At 34.8% G+C, this 20,629-nt stretch overlaps 1 protein-coding gene across 2 annotated transcripts in view; it reads right to left on the minus strand.

Annotated features, from left to right (window-relative positions):
• LOC141458200 (RNA-binding protein 24-like) overlaps nt 1–20,629 on the minus strand; it is a 114,434-nt gene that overhangs the window by 36,732 nt on the left and 57,073 nt on the right. The window contains exon 3 of one of the 2 annotated variants that reach the window (XM_074135904.1): nt 7,632–7,692. In XM_074135904.1, the coding sequence (XP_073992005.1) occupies nt 7,632–7,692 (61 nt within the window). Of the gene's footprint in view, nt 1–7,631; nt 7,702–20,629 lie in introns of both variants that reach the window. The other variant, XM_074135903.1, reaches the window with a different exon arrangement.

A 20,629-nucleotide genomic window follows, 5' to 3' on the forward strand; every position in this document is an offset into this window, starting at 1 on the left:
TTCCTTACAAGAGTTTCTTAAATCGTTCCCATCTTGAGCTTCAGGAAAAAGAATCTTGTTCTAATTTCGATAATATATTCCCCTTTTTTTAAGAATGGAAAAAAATAATTCCAGTTGGTTTACAAGAATGGGGTGATAAGTTACCGATCTCTCCCACAGATGGTTCTTGCAGCGCCATTTTGACTATGCCATCTCTCTTTAGTGTAATCCATACATTTTGCTGAGTTAAAATTATATTTTTACTAATCTGTGACATTTTAAATTTATATAAAGATTTCCTATTTTCCAAGTGGGGAGGAATGGAACTCAAATTGCGAGTTGTGATACAAATATTGGGTTTTGTCAAAAGCTTATCTACTACAGAGATCATAATGAATGATGGACAAGATGGTTGCTATTGGTTACGATGAAGAACGGTGACGACATAATTATGTTTTTTGTAAGAAACCTCTCTTAATGAGTGTCTACGTCACAAATACTTCCCAATATCTGAGAATTCCATGACTCTACCTCAAATAGATCGCGCTCAGTGTTCACAGACTAGTTAGCCAAGAATCAGGACCTCTTTATACACATTTAAATAATATAATTTGCTTAATGTCCAAGCGCTGTAAATAAATTTACAACAGGGACCAGCAAAACGATAAAGTTCAAGATCGTAAATTAGAATTAAAAACATTAAAATTAATATCGTTGAATTCAACGATTTCGGAGGATTATTAAGCTAAGATTTCCCCATCTATTATCATTGTTACTACACTACATAATTTTATTTGTACCAAATAAATAATAAATAAATTATCCACCATTATGTTTTATTTTTTTTATAAATTATTATTAATAATAAATCTATTAATGAATAATGGCTAGTTTAGTAAATTATTAATGTTTCTTTTATCAGTTTCAAAGCTTGTCATCCTTGAACTAGAACGATTAGATATCGATTATGATTAAAAAGAATGCCTCATTAAATGTGCAAACTTTTGTTGTTTTTTTCTTGTTAAATAATTATCAAAAATTTATTTTACTAAAATTAACAGAAAATATGTCTATAATATAATTTTTTTTTATAAATCGCAATATTTAGGGAATACATTGTTACAGATTACCTTAAAAGTATAAACAGGTGTATTAAAATGGAAGCAATATAAGACAGGAAATAGGAAATACAGGATTTATACCGAGAGTTTCGATAAAAGGAAGTTCAGATATTATTGTACCTAATCGCCAAATAATAAAAAGAAGTTTTGACGCGTTGAAACTTCATGTTAAAAAAATGTCTATTTGCAGTTGTTGTACAATCGATGCATGCTTTAGTAAAAAAAAAAATGAATCCCAATTATTTTTAAGAACCATAATAAATAATCTGTATCATCAAATTTTAAATTCCATTTAAAATAATCATTAAATTAATTAAAATAAACGGCATAATTAAAATGTTCCCAAAACCCAAAATCGTCCAACAGCCATAATTTCTCGCCACATTAAAATTCAACCAAAACAATGTTCCATAAATTTTTTGAGAATAAGAAATTTTGATTAATTACTTTCCTCTAATAAGATGGAAGAGATTTCTTATTTTTACTTGAAAACGAAAAAACATGGCTCCATTAATAAATTAAACGAAATTTGGTGCGAAACACGTATAATATTTTCTTAAAATAAGTTGTTAAATACAAACTTTAGTAACAAATCTTAAAATACTCTAAACATCAAGGAGTAAGTATAAGGAGTAAGTAAGTAAGTATAAGTAAGGAGTAAGTATAAATTGTAAATTACAAAGAAATGGCACTTTAGAGGCATTAATATAAGTTTTTTTTCCCTCCCAGTTAAGTGTTTTAGAAGAATTTAAGCATTACCAGTTATATTCAGAATTTTAGCATCCCACTATATCGAACTAGTTACTATGGTAACATGGATGTGGTGGCGCCATCTGCTGAAAATGAGAGATTAGGTAAGTTCTTCAATTAGCCATTCGGGAGATTTGATGGCAGATTTTTTTTTTCTGCAATGTCGGAGATAGTTCTACATATATTTTGAGAAGTCTATAAAGAGGGGAAACGGCCGAAATGAGTTCAAATCCTCAATAAAAGTTGTATGTTCAAAGATTCTAAAAAGGGGCAAGTGAACTACTAGAAAAATTTGGAGTTATTTTGAAGTTTAATTACGCTGTAATATTTATAGTTTATTACTTTTTGATATCTAAGGCGACATCTGAGGGTCAGTGTTCTACCTTTTCTCAGAAACAAGACTGTCTATCATCGGACAGTGAAATGAAAGAAGCATCTAGAAAGAGAAAATCTAAAGGCCAACAGCTGGATTCGAAAAGGCAGTAAACTAATTGCTTGGGAATTCAGTAAACTAATCACTGAGTTGATCCCATCCTAATTTACAATGTTATTACAAATTCTAGAGTATTTTACCAAAAATCGGACTCACCAGTTTGCCAGTTGCTATCACTAGTTAAAAACGTTACAATATTTTACAGTGAGCAAGAACGTTACATTATTCTGAAATAGCACTTTAGAGAGGTACCACAGCTCAGAGAAGTTTTCAAAATAAATGATTTGCAGCTACAAGTATGTAATTAGACTAAAAACTTAATTATGAAGTAGCTACTTCAAAGAAAAGGCTCCAAAAAAATGATAAATCGATCCAGTACAGCGGAGTTTCGATTGAGGGATTTAGATCACCAAGTATCGATAGGATTATATGGTATTACCAAAATTTAATACATAGTTAATATTACATCAGAGAAACTATTACAGAAAGAGAGATTTTCTCTCTAAGAAATACTTTTTCTCTCAGCCAAGAGAAAATAAATTTCAAAATATTATTCCCATTAAAAACTATAACAGAAATTTTGTTACGTAAGCATAATTCCCTTTTTACTAGCAGTAACAGGTAAAAAAAAAGAGGAAGCGAAATGTCTTTTAGTGGTGATACGATAGTGAACCGTTTGCATTTTATATGCAATCTAAAATCATGTTTTGCCATAAAAGTATACAATTTAAAAAATGCATTCGTGCACTAATGCATTTAAAAAACAGACTAATAGTCAGTCAGTCTGTCTGTCTGTCTGTCACACTGCAGCAATAATTTTGAGAAATAAAATTATTTCTCCTGACAAAAAGAACAACAAATTATGCAGAGGTCGAGTAAAAATAAAATACTCCGCGTCAACAACTGTTGGCCATGTTTCATCATTCCTGGTGTAAAGGATGGGAATTGGGTAAACCCATTCACCCTACTTCCGCTCCTACGACAATGTTCTCTCTACATGAGAGTAGAAATCAAAGAGGTGGTTAAGTAAATAAATAACTTCTTTAAATAACTTGTTTTCTTTCCTATTCACAATTACAGTGCAGTATTTTGATACTGCGACATGGCCCCTGGCATAAGGAAACTCTCCTACTGTAAGCAGGAAGAATATTTTCAAATTTCAAACTGACATTAAACCGGAAATATCTTCTAAAAGAACCAAGAAAGTGGGTTTTTCATATCTTAATGATGGAGCCCCATTATACAGGGTGGGGCAAAAGGTATGAACCGGTTTTAAAGGGATGAAAAACAAAAACAATTCAACTTACAGAAATTATGTTTATACTGTTTAATTCAGTACAGAATCTAGTTTTTTACATTAAGTTTGAAAGATGATATCACGTAGGTGGCGGCCGCCAGCCGCGATGCACTCTTGAAGGCGAATTCTGAAGTTTTCAACCGCTCTTCTGCACATTTCGATGGGTATTGCCGTAACTTCCTCTCTGATTCTGTCCTTAAGTTCTTCCTGGGTATGTGGACGATGTAACTTTTTCCTTTATGTACCCCCATAAAGGACAGAATCAGAGAGGAAGTTACGGCAATACCCATCGAAATGTGCAGAAGAGCGGTTGAAAACTTCAGAATTCTCCTCAAGAGTGTATCGCGGCTGACGGCCGCCATCTACGTGATATCATCTTTCAAATTTAATGTAAAAAAAACTCTCTAAAGCAATTAACAAAATTGATGCAGTAAAAACTTGGTGACTGATTCAGTGGTGTAACTAAATCAGTTCTTTTGATCTGACATATTTTGTTATTCTGACAATACACCGTAAGCGAAAAACACAATTTTCTTAATGAGAAAACCCAAAAGATAAATTTCCTTTGAAAACTCAGACTGCAAAAGAAAATTTCATTCCCTCCTAGAGCCACTAATATAAAGTAAATTAGTTTCTAAAAAAAACATTTCAAAACTAAATTGTGTTATCAAATTATCATGAAATTGGAGAAAAACGAGTATATATTTAAAGAAAGAAAAAAAAGTCAATTATAAATTTTGATATTTGAGTAGAACCAGCAATTAAAAATGACTACTTGAAAATTAGAGCAGTAAAAAATGCATATTTCTAAATGGAGGTTTAAGTTAATTAGAGATTTTAATGTAATTAATTTTACCCGAGCTAAATGATGCAAGCGAGTTGAAGGAGGATATGCAGAATTCATAATGATCCCACATTAACCTAATGAAGAAGTGGAATATCCACCCGAATGTTTAATCCGTTCCGTTCTATCCTAATCAACTTAAGAGAAAATTTAAATTTCCATCAGGAGACGAAGCTGTTTTAATTTTTAATTTTAACCTGAAAATGATTCCTCACATCTTTCCTCTTCACAGGCGCCATTCAAACAAGGGATGGATACTCTTTGCGTCTGTATTTACACTGCAAAGAAGAACACCGAACTCTTCCGTTTCTGATAAGGTCTATCATAATCCAATCAATTCAATTCTAAGCGGTTGATGAAAGTATTTTCGTCAAGGCGCACAACTTCCTGGGCATGTTTTGGAGCCAAAATTGTCCGATTGGTGAGTGTGTGTGTGTGTAAATTCTTTAAAAAAACAAAAAGCGTAACGTTGAAAAACGCTTAACTGTGAAGATTTTTCCCTATTTTCCAACAAAAGATAAAATTCCCAAATTTTCTTTAAAATACCCTAAATCTGTAATCTACTAAGTTTTTCTTAGTCCAAAAGCAGCTCAAATAAGAAAAATTGTAGGGTAAGTAATGACGTAAGCGTACCATCGCTTGCATGGAATCTCCATCCACATTTCTACTACTAAATTTCCTAAATACAACTTTCTAGTACTTTTTGTCATTATTTGTATACACATAGTGAACAAACAGGCGGGAGAAATTCAATACGTAGATTGTTACCCATCTACTGATATGTCGCTTCTATTTCCGAGGAATGGAAAAAAAAAAAATTAATGAAGTTGTCTATATCTGGGGGTGTGATTGGTGAGGCAGAACTTCACAGATAAGCGTAGCACTCCTCCACTTCTTGTGGTACAATAAACTGATATCGAACTTACAACGCACCATGCACTTTTGTTTTCAGAGTTATTGTTAACACATGCACGCTCAGCATGAACAGAGAAGAGAAAGGCAGAGCATGAATCATTAAAAAGTATTTCATAGGTTCCCCCTAGTAAAGCGGAAGGAATGGTGATCATCACGATCTATGGATTACAGAGATTACCCCAAAAATGTGGGGAATAGGCTCTAAGAGAATAACTTGCGTTTAGGTGCTACATACATCGAATTTGGAAGTTTTATCCAAATCTGTGTAGCCCCATCAAAACAACGCATTTTAATAAAAATGTTATTTTTTTAATGTGATTTAAGAGGTGTAACATCTGAAGTTATTGGCGCACGGGAGCTTTTTTCAATGCACTCTCGTTACCAGACAACACTACAACACCACAGGGACAGTGAGCTGTAAGAAGCTCCTAGCCCATGTTGCTTTATGCTTGTCTCTCCTGGAGTCTGACATGTCGATCAAATATCGCCTCGCTGCAAATAATCCAAAATAAATTCCTCAGGCTTGTGACAACTTCCGCCCGCTACACGCGTATTATAGACTTACACGCCAACACCAACATGGACTATGTAGAGCACTACATCAAGTACTTAGCTACTGGTTTTTTCAGCAAGTGTGAATCAAGTCACAACCACCTATGCAGGCAAATAGGGGACTATAGTTTGGACACGGTGCACAGGAACAGAAGAGTTAAGGACTCCCTGAAGTGAAACTTTCCTTGGAGGCTGAGGGTTTTTCATCGTTTTTCCCCTCATTATTTACTTTTACTTTTTATTTTGTAACAATTGTAGTAGCTGGAGGTTATAGTATTTATACTGGAACTCCTTATGTTCATATGTATATACCTAAATGTTAAATAAAGTTTATTCATTCATTCATTCAAGAAGCTCCTAGGAAGAGAAAATCTAAGGGTCAGCAGCTGGATTCGAACCCGGGACTTCCGCGTGGGAATCGAATACGCTAACCGCATAGCTAATCCCTTCCCTTATTCTTTCATTAATAGTTATTTTAATGTGAAGTATTTTTTATAAAAAAAAAGAAGGACAAAACTGTAAATTTGCAATCATTTTAGAAATAATAAATGTGATTTCTTGACTTCCTGTTACTGAACACGAGAAAGGTACGTGGGGCGTGCATATTTTGGGTTTTGGGTTTTTCCAAGGAGAAATCTCCTTTTTGAAATTGTCCCTTTAGTCTAAGTGTATATAAAATCTCAATCTAACGGTCTATCTGTCTGTCTTCCGTTCTGTGTGTGCGTCATAAAATTTGGACAATATCATCGAACCGAAATGAATCGATTTTTCAGGTTTTCCTACCTCGAAAACTGCTCCCAAGATTTTCCCTCACAGATCGCATGCTCCTTACATACATGTACGAATAGTACGTCGTCTCCTGGGTAAATTGTATGTTTACATTGATACTTCATCTTTCTAATTATTTGTTAATAAATATTTTATAATAAAGTCTATCTGTCTATCATGGAGAACTACAATTTTTATTTAAAATATTGGACTAGGATAATGCTTCTTAAGACCGTTCTGAGGAAGAGATTGGTTGAAGATTCTCTCTAAACTGTGCTTGCTCCTTATCTGCATAACATTTATAGAAAATAAATTTGTAGATAAAACCCTACAATTTGAAAAAAATTATTTGAAGGCGGAAATGCCACATTTATTACAACAAAAACATTAATTTTTGTCATACTAATTCCAAATTTTTTAAAAAAAATCATTACGTCATTTGTGATAAAAGAAAATTTTTAGTGTTCGCACCAGATTTTAGTTTTTCTAAATTATTTAATATTTGAAATATTAAAACCACTAAAATAATAATAATACCCCAACATTTAACGTTAGAATTTCACGTTTAACGTTCCAAATTATTCTTTAAGCTTTGATAAAAGCTGATAACTGATTTTTGTTAGTTATTTTTGTAAATGATATTTATAAGATCGATTGAAATTTTCTAAAACCAGCATTGTGTATTCTACGAAAAAATCGATTAATATCTGAGAGGGGTTGGAAAGTATAGAAGGGGGATGTTGTCTGAGAGAATGGCAGGATTCAGAGAATGGTCCGGAGGGTACATTAGGGTGAAGTTCTCTAGGGCGTCTATGGTAGGCAAGGATCAGACATGGAGGGTTCCGAGACTTCTTAAGTTAACTTCTTCCCTACTATAACTTATTATTTTGGTGTACAATTTTCATGTTTTATAACTAATTATAACTTCTTTCTTTTAACTTTTTTTTAGTAAAAATGTAAAAAGGAACTTACCCATACTGGGTTGGCAGAACTGTTGGGTAACCGGCCGCCCTGAGACCTGGAAATGTTAGACCTGTAACGTCAACAACCACAAGTAACATTAGATATACAAATTTTTAATTAAATAAATTGAAATCATTAAAAATAAAATAATATTTGTAAAAGTGCCATCAGATGGTGCTGACGACGACTCTACATAACCTGACTGTTGGGTTACAGTCTTGGAAGGTTCAGCATATAATTGGGAGAATTTACGAGGGTCGTTTGAAAAGTCCGTGCAAAAATAAAAACTACTTAATTTTTTGGGGTAAACCTTTTTTATTTTTCAACATAGTCTCATTTTAGGCTTATACACTTCGTCCAACGCTGCTCTAGTTTGTTGATCCCTTCCGAATAATAGTATTTGTCCAAGTCTGAAAAATAGCCATTCGTTTCTACAATCACCTCCTCGTTTGAATAAAATCTTTTTCCCGCCAGCCATTTCTTCATATTGGGGAACAAATAGTAGTCCGAGGGAGCCAAGTCTGGAGAATAGGGGGGATGTGAAACGAGTTGGAACCCTATTTCCATTAATTTTGCGACCACAACTGCTGAGGTGTGAGCTGGTGCGTTGTCGTGATGGAAAAGGACTTTTTTGTGGGCCAATCGTGGGCGTTTTTCTTGCAGCTCGGTTTTCAAACGGTCCAATAACGATGAATAATATGCACCTGTAATAGTTTTACCCTTTTCCAGATAGTCGATGAGGATTATTCCTTGCGAATCCCAAAAGACAGTCGCCATAATCTTTCCGGCCGAAGGAACGGTCTTCGCCTTTTTTAGCGCAGATTCCCCCTTGGTAACCCATTGTTTAGATTGTTCTTTGGTCTCAGGAGTGTAGTGATGTATCCATGTTTCATCCACAATGACGAAACGACGCTTAAAGTCCTGCGGATTCTTCTGGAACAGCTGCAAACCGTCCTTACACGATTTCGTTTTTGGTCAAGCGTGAGCAATCGCGGCACCCATCTTGCGGATAGCTTTGTCATGTCCAAATGTTGATGCAAAATATTATGTACCCGTTCATTCGAGATGCCCACAGCACTAGCAATCTCACGCACCTTCACTCTTCTGTCATCCATCACCATATCTTGGATTTTATTAATGATTTCTGGAGTAGTAACCTCAACAGGGCGTCCAGAACGTTCAGCGTCACTTGTGCCCATATGGCCACTCCGAAAATTTTGAAACCACTTATAAACTGTTCTAATCGAAGGTGCAGAGTCACCATAATGTTTATCAAGCTTCTCTTTAGTCTCCTGAGGCGTTTTGCCTTTCTTAAAATAGTGTTTAATCAACACCCGAAATTATTTTTCGTCCATTTTTTGAAAATCACTCGACTTCCTCGATTCAAACGAATGCCAAACACAAAGAAATAGACCGATCTGGCTGAAACTTGGTGTGTGTTCTTCCAAGAGATGCTACTAACTAAACATAACCTCGATACGCTATCTCTCTGCCTTTGCACGCACTTTTCAAACGACCCTCGTACATAGTGTTCAGTGATGGTTAAATGTTAACTAGTAATTTAATGATTCATTACAGGTAGTATATTGTTTTAATTATTTATGTATTCATATTGTATTTCTTTGCATTGTATTGTATTTATTTATTTATAAAATTACTTTCTTTTCAGAGTAATAAAATCTGTTCCGAAAAAACCGTCTTAAATATTTTATGTGAGAGAAGAGATTAGGCCAGAGGTTAGCCTACTAGATACCCACGCAGAGAACTAGGGGTTCGAATCCAGCAGTTGGCCGTTAGTTATTTTTCTTTCTAGTAGCTTCTTACTGTTCACTGTCGTGCGGAGTTCAAATCGATTTTTAAACGTAAATGTCTATCAACCTTCATCAGAGATAGAATAATGGTTTGATGTAGAGATACTGACTTCACTTGTGTTTCCGTCTCACACTAAACTTACTCAGTGAGTATTGGATGGAAGTCCGAAATAGATAAATAGATAAAATGGATAGATAAAAAGCCTGAAACTGGTCAGGGATACAATAATCATCATTGTCTTTCATCCTCGCTGAAAGCTAATGAACACAAACCGTCAGAACAAGCAGCACCTGCATTTAGCATAACTTTTTGCTCTTCTAAACTAGCTTATTTTGGTGACAATGGTTAAACTGGATCTACCACTTGGCTAAAACGATTTTTCAATTCTCCAGATTATCTCGAAAATGGCTTCAACGGTTTCCTTTACACAGAGTATGTTTATTGAAGAAAAGTAAATAAGAAACTTATGTAAAACATTTTTACTGTTTTTCCAAGGGGACTTCGAATACGGACGCAGGAGAGATATGGTTGGGTACCTAGTAAAGAGCCATTGCTGAGTGATATTAAGAGTTATCTCATATTAAAATGTTAATTAGGGTTAATTTATGTAACCAAAATGCCGATTCAGGAGAATTGATTGGCTGGATCTGTAAGTGGATCCATTTAAGTGGACAAGAACAATATTAAAATTAACTTATTTTTCGTAAAAATTTAAAATTTCAAGTAAAATTAATTACAGTGTGGCCATAGAATGTGACCGTTCGTAGCAGATTTGTTGTTTTTAAATTTAAAATACTGATGCTAAATTTTTACCATCTTTCTCATGCAGAAAATTCCAAGGCAAATTGCCAAGGAAATGTAGAATAGGCTAAATATTGTTACAAATATCAATTCTTGTCAACAGCAGAAAAAAAAAAGATCAATTTAAAAATAAGAATTTGTAACAGTAAAAAAATAAAATGTAACCATAATTTAGTTCCAAAGTTAACAAAACTTTACAGTCAGTTTTTGCTTTATAGTTATAGCAAATCTATTTTCATTTGACAATATTATTGAAGTTTTGGAAGTTAAAAATAAAGTTATGTGAATATATGTGAAAAATAGTCAATTCTTCATTCACAAAAAATTATTTATTTACTCGTTTTGTTAACAAATGCAACTACATTGGATGGCTGTGTAAAATTGGCCTTTTCTCGCCTTTGCCAATTCGTATGTCCGCTGCCATTCTGTATAGCACTCCGCTTTTGTCATAGTTTTTAATATCGGAGACCAACAGTGAGTATGGCGATGTATGTTGTAGGGAGATCGCTTCCTTGGCTTTACGATCCACGATTTCATTTCCTCTCAGACCTGTGTGACCCTTAATCCAGATTAAATGTACCGATTTGCCTTTTCTTAGAATATTATTTAATAATTCGGAAGTTTTTAAGATTAAAGCGGGAGCATTATTTCCAGAATTTTGTAGTTTTTGGAGAACACTTTTGCTGTCTGTGAGAATTAACACCAGCGATTGGTCTATTGAATCTACATACTTTAAACATTGATATACAGCAAATAATTCGGCTGTGAATATGGAAGCGAACTTATTTAATTTGAATTGTAAGGAGACGTCAGCCGAAAGATCAATCATTGCACATCCCACACCGTCTTGATTCTTAGAACCATCTGTGAAGAGCTGATATCCGTTGGGAAAGTAGCGGTGTAATTTGTTAAGAAGCAGTGCGTTGTTGCAAGCATTTGAATGGTTTTCGTTGTATTGGAAAAAGTTTGAATGAATGTTCTTAGTATTTTCCATAGAAACCAACAGCTCAAAACTGAAAACAGGGAGCAAATCATAGCGTTTTATTTCTATTTGTTAGCACTGTCATTCGAATGAGGTTCAACCACAATTATTCGCCGCACCATCTAGCCAGGATTGGGGTGGAAACATCTCACCAGTGTTCCTGTACTTCAGGAATAATAGCAGACGCCAACCATCTAATCCTGGAATGTACTAATAATACTAAAGGAAGAGAGCGTTTGTGGAGGGCAGTGATAGCGACGGGATGTCCGTTACCTGCCAATTTAAATACTATTCTGGCAGCTGATGATGGCAGAATTTATACAGAGCTCTTTGAGTTTATAACAAACAACAGGATAACTCTGTAAATATTCAAGATGCTAAAGAAGAAATTAAATGGCTGATTTGCTTTCTCAAGAGGCCAATAACAAAGGAAAAAAAAACAAAAACAAATGTAACATTTTATTCATTTCATTAATTTTTAGCAGTTCGAAAATCTTTAGTTTTCAAGTATTTCATAAGGTTATTTCTCTTTCTTTTCTCTTTTTTTAAACTAAATCTTTCCGGGATTAACACTTTTAAAATGAGAATACGGGCATCTAAAAATGTTAAATGTAGTTTTGGGTTCGCGCGCGTGTTATAATGAACTATAGTTTGCCTGTGGGTTCGGTAAACCCAAATGAAGTTATATTCAGTATCAGTGGAAGTGTGTTAAAACTGCCGAAATCCCTGTAGAAGTCGGGTAGTCCCCCAAAAGGGATTCTCTTACCAATATTGCGCAATGTGTTTGTGAGGGGTTGGATATGAAAATGGGTTTGTAAGTGGAAGATTTCCAGTTTGAATCCAACTTCTTATTTTGGTTAGATACAAATTATAATAATGAAAGTATGTCCTTCTCCGTTCACGATAAACTAATAGAGAGTTTAGACGCTAAGCCTCGTCTGAATAACTAACGATTACTTTTACATCTTGGTGTCTCCTTTATTAAAAAATAAAGTACAGTCACAGATTTATGTAAAATTGATTTATTTAGGCACCACAGCATCCGAGCGGTTAGAGGCAAGGCCTATAAAGCTAAGATGTGGTACTGAGTTCGATTCCCAGTTTAGACCTTATACAAAATTTGCCAGTAAAAAATAAAAATTCAAACCGATTTGGAGGTACGTTCAAAATGTAGGTACGATTTTGTTAATTATGTCCGAAATTTTTTATGTTTTTATGTCCATCTGTAAAATTATGACAGATTTAGTAAAAACCTTGTCTATCTCAACCATCCTATTTTTATTGAGCAAGCAAAATGACTCCCCATAAAACCTCAAAATCTCAAAAATAACATCAATAAAATTGCACTTTCTGTAGATAAATTTCATTCACTTTTCGGATCTCGAGCTTTCCATGACGTTTATCTCTAAAATGTGTTTCCGGTGATCCTTAAAACATGAACTTTACGTTTTAAAACTGAATTCCGAAAATGCGCGACAATCGCAATTATCTTTATAAAAGATAATATTTTAGAAATAGATTTTTAAAAAACATCGCTTTGAAATTCAACACGATGACGTTTATAGTTCAAACTATAAATAAAGGAAGTACACGTGAAGAGGAAACGAACATAAATAAAATTAAAAAAAACTAAAATGATGAAGTAGTTAATGCTTGTTGACATATACCAATTGAAAGAGCTAGACGACGGGTGGTAGGATATCACAGTAACCAGTAGCCCTTATCACAAACCTTAAGGAAGTTAGAAATTACCTTGTCCTACTCCTCTGTTAATACATACATACAAACAAAAACTAAACTTGTAAGGGCGTTTTTTAAACACTTGTTGGGCCTAGTATTAACTGCATGAGACCCTTTTATTGGTGTTGGTAGTTTATAGTCTTATAACACGTAAAATAGTTCCCTAAATAGCTTCACAAAACCAAGACATTCCTATTTCCAAATACTATTTACAGGACCCCTTGCTTTATTTTCTCTTCAGATCCTGGCAATTTTTTAAGAAGTAAACCTCCTTTAAAGGTCCATAACCTTCCAACAAACCATTCAGGATGCTATGTATGTAACCACCCCAAATGACATTATGATAACATGATGTTGCCAAAAGAATTATTTCTGTAGCAAAAGATGGCTGCCAAATGTGCAGTGTGGTACGTTCACCTTTGATAAACCTAAATACAGAACTCAGTTTCATTTAAAACTTGACAGATAATTTCTCTTATGTTGAAGTTATTTAAAAATATATAAATTACATATGATTTTTAAGTCGCTGACCGGTTTCGGACTTCATTCGTCAACAGAGGTTGAGATCGAGTCGATAATCAGTTTGATGTAGAGATTTTGACTTCCACTTATGTTTCCAGCGCGCTCCATACTTCCTGATTGATTGAACGAGGCTAATTTTAGCCAAAAATTTAATCCTTCTTAACAGGACCTCAAGACATAGAACTGTGCGTAGAATAAAAATGGCACTTTACCATTTCCTTCTCTCAGAGATGTCCTTTGTAGAATTTCCTGAAGGAAACTGGCTTTTCCGGACAAATTTACGCAGACGAATTTGTACAGTACACTTTAAGGGATCTCAAAATGAAAACTCACATTCAAAAATCAGTATACAGTAAGACCCCGCTTAACGCGGGGGATACGTTCCATCAAAGTAGAGCGTAATGCGAAACAGAGCTAAACGAGGCTATCTTAACATGTTTCTACTAACTATATAACATGAACTATTTCTTCGACGTCTTCCGCATTTACCTCATCTAAACCGGCTTGTTTCGCTAATTCCATATTTCATCCATATCAAGTGCACAATTTCGGGGAATCCCCGTAGTGCTGCGAGCGATTTCTGGGAATCCCCGGGTTGAAATAAAAGAGCGCTAAACCGAAACAGCGCTAAACGAAACAGCGTTAAGCGGGGTCTTACTGTACTAGTATTTTCTCTTTCTTCGTAAAGTGAGTGACAGTAAAAACCAAGAATTTTTTTAATATTCCGGTCTCTAAACACTCTGTACCAAATTTAAGAGAATTTATTACGAACTAAATAGATCTCTGCTTTTGACCATAATAATTTTTGTCCCCTTCAGATGTTGATTTTCACGACAAAATTATGGTTTAACATTTCATGATTAAAAATTTTCCATTGTTTGTTTTTTAATTGCAATCTTAAAACACAGAATGGATGATAAAATAATACCCACGTGGTGTCGGTGTTATACACACGTGTCCCTTGTCTAGTTTTTCTCACAATCATTTCTTCATGCAGCGTGCAGTAAGGACCTTTGTAGGGGGGTTCTTATATGCTAACAGACTGTGCGGTTCACTTGGTGTGAGACATTCATAATTGGAGCATGTGTTTTATAAATATTATTAAATGCAGACACATACAGTACAATCGAATTATTTGTAGAAATTAGGCAAAATATTAGATAATATTAGAAATAAATGTCTATAACGGATGCATTTTTTTTAAAAATATGATCCTGAAAAGCTAATTTCAATTTGTAATTGTATAATAATTTCTCATTAACAAACGCGTACCTGAGGCTGCTAAAGAAATGGACGTACGAAGTAAATTATTAGCAAGGAAAAAGAAGGTCTTCCACGTTTTTTTATCATTCAGAAGAAAGCGGAAGAAGCACTATGACGGCTATAGAAAAGGAACTTACAAATAGAAAGAAGTTACAGGAAGTTAGACAGTGCTTTACGAAAACAAAAATGTGAGGAGATTGATAAAAGCAAGAAGATACAGCGCTAACAGTGATAGGTTAGAACTAATGATATAACGTTAATGTGAAGCGAAGGCTAACGATAGCGATGAAATGAAAATCAAAAAGTAAGTAACGAAGATACAGAAAGCAATATCTGTGAGAACAAAACTGAACATGGAATGATTTATAAAGATACAGTAACGGATGAAAGCAATGAGGAACGAAATCGACAAAATGACAAGAGAAGAAGAACATGGTTGGTTATTAAAGTAACCAAATTGGAGAAAAATGGTATTGCAGTATCTATGGATGAAGAAAAATGTCGCAAAGATGAAAAAAAGAGGAAGATACGAAGAAGACTTCGAGACCAGAACTATTGGAAGAGGTCAAGAAAGGAGAAGCGCTTTTGAGCTAGAGGTGCGTATTTACACTACGGCATGAAGTATTCGCGAACAGTTAGGCTCCAGTAAATCAACATCCGCAAAGATAGATGGTGCTGCGGGAGTACTTGGTCCCGGGCGGCGAATGGCTAAAAAATAGATTGACAACTGGGTCTTTTAATAAAAATATTAAAACTATCCGGTAGGACAGTTGTACAAGGGTTGATCGTCAAAAACTGCACGAAAAAGCGTAACGTTGAAAAACACCAAACTTTGACAATTTTTTTCTCTTTTTCTATAAAAGATAAAATTCCCAAATTTTCTTTATAATATAGGGCAAATCCTCGTTTATAACTGTAATTTTGTTGCAACAACCCAGATCTAACAGATTTCGAGAAAAAAGTTGCCGAAAATGAGCAAAAACGGCTTTTTCAAAAAATATTCTTCTTCTTCTTCTTGTTACCTTTTTTTGTAAACAACGTATTTACACTAAAATCAAAGGATCAAAATAGATCATATTGTTGCTCTCTATAAAGAATGAATTGTACTTTGGGTTTGTCTATAGACACATTTAAGTTCGCTAATGGCTAAGCCTTTATGTTATGAGGGAAAGAATCAGCAAACTGGAGTTCAACGCAGAGATCCCAGGTTCGTATCCAGCTGTTAGCCCTTACATTTTTTTTTTCCTAGGAGCTTCTCCAAGTATGCTGAAAGACGGAAGTCTTCACTGTGGTTTAAATCCTAGAAAGAAGTGGATACGATTGTGGAAGTGTGGATTTTATTCCTTTTTATGAGTTGTTTTCAAAAACGGGTCGAATAATGTTTATTTTGGTTAAAATCATTTCTAGTTAGCCACTAAAATATTATTGTTTAAATGATATTAATATATGCTGAACGCAGACGTGAATACTAAGTTAGCAATGGTTAATCAAATCCTATAGTGAATGGCAAAGAGTGTGTCTGATAGATAATTTTGGAAAAAAAGAGAGGGTGCGGGAGACAATCAGACATGGGCTGTCTTGCACATTCAGACATTACTTCCCTGGACATTCACATATATATATTATATATTCAATAAGGGGGCAACAGGGATAAGGGGAAGGCAGCACGACCTTAGAGGGGTTGTGAGGAGAACAATAGGAGGATGACGTCACCGTGCACTCTGACGAATAGTTTAATACGAATGCAGTCTATGTGTCAGCCACTCCACTGCGCACAGCCGGTCTGCTATTTCATCTTCTACACCCAGTACATTCGCCCTTGTACACCCCTGCCTAATATATGTCTTCCAATTTCTATCCTTCACAACACCCTCCTAGGCTATATCCTACCAATGGCGGCAGCCGACACTCGCCGACTTAAAGGGAATTATCCTTGGCCGTGTGACTATCAGCCCCCTACCATCTCCTCCTAAAACCGTTCCACGGGTGAACCCCATTCGCTACTTTATCAACTCTTTCTTCAATCTCCCCACTATTCGCCGCACTCCGGCAAGATAACAACGTACGCGCTTTATTTAACGAACTAAACAATCTTAATTTTCTCGTTCTTCTTTTATCCGGACTTTCGGTTAATGCTAAGGATCTGGAAGAAGTTTGCAGATGTTGATAATGTTTAAATATAACTCGAGTGTTTAGTCCTTACAACTGTAACGATTTCAATGGGATTGAAAAAATAATTGCCATTTCAGTCTAGAAAAATTTATTTTGCCGAGCTTTCGACCTAGGGACTAGACAAGACAGAAGACACACCAACCCTGAAATGTAATAGTATTACTTTCTAAACTAGCCCTGAAGATGACCCTAGTCCCTAGGTCGAAAGCTCGGCAAAATAAATTTTTCTAGACTGAAATGGCAATTATTTTTTCAATCCCATTGAAACTATGAATCAGTCACCAAAAAGAATGAACAACTGTAACGATTTAAATATTTTTTTTTGTTTTATCTTACTATTAACTTAAGAAAGATCAATTTGCCATCGACCACTTACTGCAGAAATGATACCTTTAGAAGTAAGGAACAAATCTGTTGTGTAGATTGTATCAGGAAGTAGAGGATACAGCCTCTTACGAGTGGTTGCACTTAGAAACCTTTGGAACTTTGAGACCAAAGGAGATAGTAGCGTAAAAAGAACTAGTAGGAAAGTCCTCCACCTCTTTAGTAGGGGAGATTTCGTCTACTAGATCCAAAACAAGGGAAGCCACAATAAGTCTCTTCTGGCAGAGGTGGCGTGGGGCATAGTCCCATCCCCTTTCAAATCTATCTATCTAAGCTAAGACAGTACAATTTTTGAAATCGAGTATTCACAGAAAGTGAATGTTTTAAGTACCCTGTAGGGTTAAACTGTAGTTTAAAACTGGTAAAAAACAACTGTCCGTACCTACGGACAAAACAAAATTAAAACCCTAAAAACTAATAATCAATTGCCATTCCGATTGGGTCCCAACAAGAGACCTGACAGAAACGTAGCGACTAAAAATCCCCCAAACAAATAGATCCATTGTTTTCCTTTTATTCTTGCAGTAAAAGAAATGGATCTACATCTAGAAAACACAAAAGTGACCTCGTGTTCTACCAGTAATTCGTACAAAACTTACAAAGGTTGTAAAAAACTCTAAATTTGATCCAAAAAATTATCTGTAGGAATTGGAGAATTTCCATTGTTAAAACTTAAACATTTTATTTGAATGTTAGAACATAAAGGTAGATATTTACTATACAAGAGCAGTTAGAACTAAAAGGGTAGATGACACAAAGGGCCGTATAAGGGAAGCCAACAATTATTCCTAGCCTAAGACGTCGTGCACTATACCAGAAATAGTTATGGCGCACTGCCAAACCTTACTCTTTGTATAGACTTCTTTTATTTTGTACAAACCGGCAAATCAAGTTACATATATTGGTAGATAATTTAATAAAAATTTTAAAAAGAATGTCTCATATAAATAATAGAATAGAATATTTCAATTAAAACTGTCCGCTAAGATCGTCAAAAACTGCACGAAAAAGCGTAACGTTAAAAAACACCCAAATTTGACAATATTTTACTCTTTTCTTATAAAAGATAAAATTACCAAATTTTCTTTGTAATTTAGGGCAACTCCTCCTTTATAAATTTATTTTTTTGCAACAACCTGGATCTAATAGATGGTTAAAAGAATTAATTGAATTAGGGGGTGGTCAAATAAATGAGACAAAAAAGATATCCACTTTTTTAAAGATTCGTTGGAAAATGGATAGGAGACATCCCGACTTTACGAAGTAAAATGCCTTTTTTTTCAGGCAGAGATTTAAAAATCGTCCAACTACGGTCCAAAATTAAGTGTCATGGACAGACTCTGAAGCACATACTCCACTATAAACAATTTTTCTAATAATTAAAAAGTAGCTACACCCGGAATTCGAACTGGCGAATCTCTCACTTACAAATCTCCTCTACTTAATCATTACACCACACAATACACGCCCCGACTTTACAGCGTATACAAAGGTCTCAGCAGAGAAATCTCATGATTCTCCGCAAATACTAGCTTTCTCATGAGAACTAGGCTGCACTTATTCCTAGTGCATTCTGTACAAATATTGGTCCAGATTGCAACAACCAGCGGTCGCAAAAAAATCAAGACAACACAGAGCTTTTGTCGATTTGGTGGTTTTCAGTTCAAGTTCATTACGCTAAAAATCTAGGGTATTCAAAGCTTATATAGAAAATTTTTTTTTTACACAAATCTATTATTTCTAGCGTTTTCTAGCATAAAGAAAGCGTTAGTATAATTGATGCTATTTTTAGACTAATGTGGGTGTTTATTTAAGAATTCTTTAGAGTTATTTTAGTATTTTCGCGTTCTCCAATAAACTTTATAAATAAACAATAAATTTCTAGAATTTTGCTGTTATTTAAGTTTCCTTTAGTTTTTCTCCCATTGCGTTCATTATCCGGTTTTTCCCTAAATCTGACATTTCATATTCTCAGTCTCAATGTATGTATAGTTTGTGAATTTGTCCCAAAAATGATGTTTTATTGGAAATTATTAAACTGGACACTTTTCGGCAAGTGGTGGGGGTGGTGGCTTTACTCTAACGTGCCATTTTAGGAATAATTTTCGGAAGTATCACTCTACTTAAAGAGGTCTACCAATTTTTAGCATATTTTTCGTAAATGGTTTTCACTTAAATTTGTCTTTAAACTTACAACACATTACATATTATGTTCGACTAATTTTTTGTAATTTTATTTATTTATTTTAAATACATTGCCGATCTCAGGACTATGAACTGTAAGATGCTTTCAAAGAAAAGGAAATCTAAGGGCCAGCAGCTGGATTCGAACCGGGTATCTCTGCTTGGGGATCCAGTTCGCTAACTACCGGACTATTCCTTTCCCTAAGTAGGACTATTATATTTAATTATAACACTTTTCGAGGCAACTCTGTTAAAATGGGGATTATTGGTGACTGGGGAGGAGAGAAGTAAGACTTCGTAGACTCTTAAATACCATTTTGGATATTGTACGGATCTAACATGTTTTTATTTTTGGATTATGGACTGACTACGCATATTCCGAATAGAAATATCAGAACACCGGAAGTGAGGTTGCAAATTAATTGATTTGAAAGTGTATGAAACATATTTTGGGGGGCGAACTTCCGATTTGGGGGTTGCAACTTTTTTTTGGAAGAATATGTTGTTTAGAAGCTACGTACGTCACTTTTCCTTTAACAGTAATATTTTAGTTTTGTGAACATATACGAGGGGCACTACTTATATTTTGAGCCTTGGCAACACTGAGTGTTGTCAGGTGCTAAATGACGTTTCCACTTGAAAGTTTGACATTTTTGACCATAACCTTCTTCAGCACGTTTTGTTATTTGAGCGCGATTTGTGTTGTTTACAGTCACTTGAAAATTGTTTCTCAGCGAAAAAATGGAATTAACTCGTGAAAATTTTCGTGCAATGATTTATTACGACTTTCGACGTGGATTATCAAGTCAGGAGTGCATCGATCGACTTACTTCCACTTTTAGCGATAAAGCCCCATCTTTTGCCACTGTGAAACGCTGGTATAACGAATTCGATCGTGGTCGTCATTCGCTCACCGACGAAAGTCGTGAAGGTCGTCCAAAATCAGTTATTGTGTCAGAAAACATTGATGCTGTGCAAAAAACTAATAATGCAAGATCGTCATGTGACATACTGTGAGATTAAGGCAACCTTAGGCATTAGTTCCACCAGCGTATATAAAATATTGCTTGACCATTTAGCCGTGAAAAAGATTTGTTCTTGTTGGATCTCACATAATAATCTGACAAAATCTCAAAAAGATGCTCGT

Source organism: Rhodnius prolixus, unplaced genomic scaffold (genome assembly GCF_049639745.1).
Source record: "Rhodnius prolixus isolate KJV_2025 unplaced genomic scaffold, Rpr scaffold_5, whole genome shotgun sequence".
Classification (NCBI taxonomy): Eukaryota; Metazoa; Arthropoda; class Insecta; order Hemiptera; family Reduviidae; genus Rhodnius; species Rhodnius prolixus.